This window comes from Mesocricetus auratus, unplaced genomic scaffold (assembly GCF_017639785.1).
Source record: "Mesocricetus auratus isolate SY011 unplaced genomic scaffold, BCM_Maur_2.0 Super-Scaffold_100031, whole genome shotgun sequence".
Classification (NCBI taxonomy): domain Eukaryota; kingdom Metazoa; phylum Chordata; class Mammalia; order Rodentia; family Cricetidae; genus Mesocricetus; species Mesocricetus auratus.
Window position 1 is genome coordinate 18,076,200 of NW_024429212.1, and position 4,106 is coordinate 18,080,305.

Below are 4,106 nucleotides of genomic sequence, written 5' to 3' on the forward strand. Positions count from 1 at the left end.
TATGAAGTAAATAGGAAGAGTGGAAAGGTATGAAACATATAATCAACTGTATTATATTTCTCATGAAAAGGTCTATTAAAATAGTTTATCTGTCATATTGTATCTGAATCAGTACCTTGAAGAAATTGAGGGTCTAATCAATAACTGATTGATAAAGCCAACACCAAACCCCAAATAAAATGAAACTGTTCTTGACATGGTAGGGGAGCTACCTCAGGAATTTTTTAGCTATGATGTTCTGTCTTTTTAAGTAAAGAAACAGAAAATGATATGTTAGCTTCCTCAGTTATCTGTGGGAATTCCAAGTTCTCCACCCCAATCTTATCACTGCTTCTTTTACTTCCTTGTTCCTCAGTGTATAGATGAGGGGGTTAAGAGTTGGAGTTATTACTGTGTAGAAAAGGGTGAGAAACTTGCCCCGTTCATGAGCATAGTGAGTCTTAGGTTGCAGGTAGACACCTGTGACAGTACCATAGAAGAGAGAGACAACAAGAAGGTGAGAAGTGCAGGTACCAAATGCTTTCTTCTGCCCTGTACTTGATTTTATCTTCATCACAGACTTCACAATAGCACCATAGGAGGAAAGGATGATGACCAAAGGTAACACTAGGAGAATAACACTGGCTATGGACATCTGGACCTCATTGTAGGTAGTATCTGCACTGGAGAGCTGAATCAGAGCTGGAACTTCACATACAATGTCATCTACCACCCGGTGGGAGCAAAAGGGCAATCTGAGGGTAGCAGAAGACTGGATCAGAGACTGAATCAGGCCAGCACCCCAAGCAAGGACAGCCAGTTGTAGACAGACTTTGGGGTGCATGACAGTTGTATATCTCAGAGGATGGCACACTGCTACATAGCGGTCCAAAGCCATGACAACAAGAAGAACACATTCGGTGGCACCAAGCCACAGGAAGATGTAGAGCTGAGTGGCACAGCCATGAAAGGTGATAATCTTGTCTGAACCTCCCAAATTAACCAACATCTGAGGAACACAGCTGCTGGTGAAACAAATATCTATTAAGGAAAGATTAGAAAGGAAGAAATACATAGGCGTCTGGAGTTTGGGGTCCATCAAGGAAACAAGAATTATAACTGCATTTCCAGCAAGAGTCAAACAATAGAAGACCAAAATGACCCCAAAAAGTACCTTCTCTAAATATGGTCTGTCTGAGAAGCCATAGAGGATGAAATTGCCATGGCTGTCATTGCAAACTGTGGCCATGTTTTCTGGGACAATCGCCTCTTCAAGAGATAACACAAAAGTGATTGCTCAAAAGACTGTGAAGATCCTAGCAAGCAGGAAGCAAGTCAGTGCAAATTGTTTTATTCATTTTTCATTAATAATATGAAGTTAGCCTGTAATGCTTAGGGAAAAATAATAGATTGAGTTAGTACTTTATTTGATATCTACCATCCATTCTTTTTATATTTGATACTTTATATCTGTAGCTCCTCAAGGTACACTGTGTAAAATATACTTGCTTTCTAATAAAATAACTTTGATAAATATTAAATATGTTGCATATTTGCTATTGAGAACTCAGTGTTTACTATGTTTACTGAATATACAGACTGGACAATGCTTATTATCATTTTTACTTCCTCTTGTTTTTTGTGCATTTCAGTTTGTCTGACTATTTTATTCTTGTTTCTGTCTGTGCTCTGTATTTTTTATTTCCTCCTTTTTGGATTCTCCTGAAATCTTTTTTGTCTTTTTAATTCCGCCTTTTCACTTTAGTTCTTAATTTTCAGGCTTGAGTCATCACTTAGTCATTTTTATGCTGTGTGATCTCATGAGTGGATTTGATCATCTGCTTCATATTTTCACTATCTCCTTTGAGAAAACAAACAAAAAACACTTAAAATAAATGAACTCAACACCCAAGTAACTTGTGAGGGTTTGTAATATCATCAGACACATATGTATTTTTTTTTTTTGGTTTTTATGAGACAAGGTTTCTCTGTATTGTTTCGGAGGCTATCGGTCCAGCCCAGCCTCGAACTCACAGAGATCCGCCTGCCTCTGCCTCCCGAGTGCTGGGATTAAAGGCATGCACCACCACCGCCCAGCCACATATGTATTTAACTGACCTTTTCATCCAGTGAAGATTAGCACTTGGTCATCTTTATAAGTATTCCTCATTCTCCATTTAACTGAAATAGTAATTTCTAAATTTTATAGGGTGGGATATTCATATACTTTACAGGGTGATGATGAAGAATGATAATGAAAGTGAATAAACCAAAACTTGGAAATAGTATTAAAACATTTTAAATAAATAAAAACCGGTACAAATAATTTAATACCATATATGTATCTGGGCCTTGCTTCTGAGAAAGGCTGTTGTGTGATTTAGTATTTAAAATATATTACAGTCATATTATTAACTTAATCCACATACTGAAAGCAGATTTGGCTTCTAGCCAGTATTTGCCATAATTAAAAATATTAACGTGCAGGCTGCCCCAGGACAAGATATTTTTCAGAGCACTTACATGCATAATTCAATTTTTACCATATTTTGTTTGCTTTATTCATACTTTTTACCCTCCCATGCATTTTAGAAAGTTTATATATTGTTTTGTTACTGCCATCTTTCCAGTGTCATTTATCTTTTATATACTCTAGAATTTCTGAACTGTGGTGATGTATTATTAGCACCTTCCTTGTTAATATGAGCATAACATAGTCATAGAAGGTTAGTTGTTGCTTTCCTATTTTGTTTCCTACCCACATCTACAGTCTCGTTCTATTTTTTGAGTTCTATCAATATTTTAAAGTAACTGACTACTAGTCTCTGTTTATCCAAATTCTGTCTTTGTTTGCTCTGTTGAGCAGCAGTTCTCTATTTCTGCATTTCTTATATTCTACATATCAGTTTATCTACTTTCTGTTTCCCATTTCCTAATTAATTGCTAATCATTCCAGGAAATATATTTTCCCAGGATCAACTGTTTATGCAATGTAATTTTCATTAGGAGACAGTTTTTCCCTACCTGGTTTTCATTATGCAAAATTCAAGAGTTCTCTTTATCTGTTCCTGTTCAGATTGTCATTTCCTAGGAAATATTAATTATCTCTTGATTGTCTTTTCAGCTCACCTTTTTTCTTACGTTTCTGACCATTATTCAGGGAGTTCATATAGACATATAGCGTCCCTCTTATCCTTATGGTCATAAATGTAAAAGATGGCATTTGTACATTTCTCTTAAAGTTGATGTCTCTGGTTCAGATGTAGCTCATTGCTTGAGGCCAGGTCTTATTTTAGCAGAACTACTGAATCATCTGTGAATTCACATTCACTGCAGACAAGCTGACAGTGGTCTGCTTTAGGGACCCAGTATATACTCCTCTCTCTGTCTTGAGGTCTCAAATCATGAGACCATTTTGCATATGAAGAAGAGTTTCCTAGAAGCACTGAGACTTAATGACCCAAGGGAAATGTACATGGGTCCTTTTTTTCTGAATGGCCCTGAGAAACCTGGCTATCAAAATTCTATATTGTGTTTCCTATTTACTTATGTCATTCTCCTTTTCCCTTTTACACTTGACTTGGTATCACTGTCAACTTTCTTAACTTCACCTTCTTCTTTAGCTAAATTCCTTCTTTTAGGATAACCTAAATAAAAATTATAGCTGGAAATTGATTTATAAGGAAATACCTCAGAAGAATATCTTGGAAATAAATTATCTATCAGTCAGATTACCAAGGACCCTGAACTACTGAATAATCATGATGACTCCTGGCTTGCACCATCACTCAGATTCTCTCCTACTTATGGATTTAGATGAGAAAGTTGAAGGGGATCTAGCAGGCTGGAGCATGGCAAACACAGGCCCTAGCATGGCAAATATTGTAGACAGGTTTTTCCCTGTGTCCCTTTTCTTATTTCTTGCTAAAACCATAAAATTTCTAAACTATCCCTAAAGATCAATTCCCATATTTGGTCACTGACTCATTACTGAAACAAAACACCAACATGCAACAATCAAAATTCATTATTTGCCTAATATGCCCAATCAGGATTTACCAACTCACCCTAGCACAGACTCTCCCTTTTCTCCTTAAAAACACAGTCCTACAGAAACACCCTCTCTT

At 36.6% G+C, this 4,106-nt stretch overlaps 1 protein-coding gene across 1 annotated transcript; it reads right to left on the bottom strand.

Moving 5' to 3' along the window:
- Positions 1-286: 286 nt before the first annotated feature.
- On the bottom strand, positions 287-1,228 carry LOC106021717 (olfactory receptor 2H2-like). The gene has a single exon (XM_013118593.2). The coding sequence runs from the start codon at positions 1,226-1,228 to the stop codon at positions 287-289; it is 942 nt and encodes a 313-aa protein (XP_012974047.2).
- Positions 1,229-4,106: the final 2,878 nt, after the last annotated feature.

Bases quoted from the DNA above. Each gene is read 5' to 3' on its own strand.
- LOC106021717 (XM_013118593.2), bottom strand. From the start codon at position 1,228: ATGGCCACAGTTTGCAATGACAGCCATGGCAATTTCATCCTCTATGGC.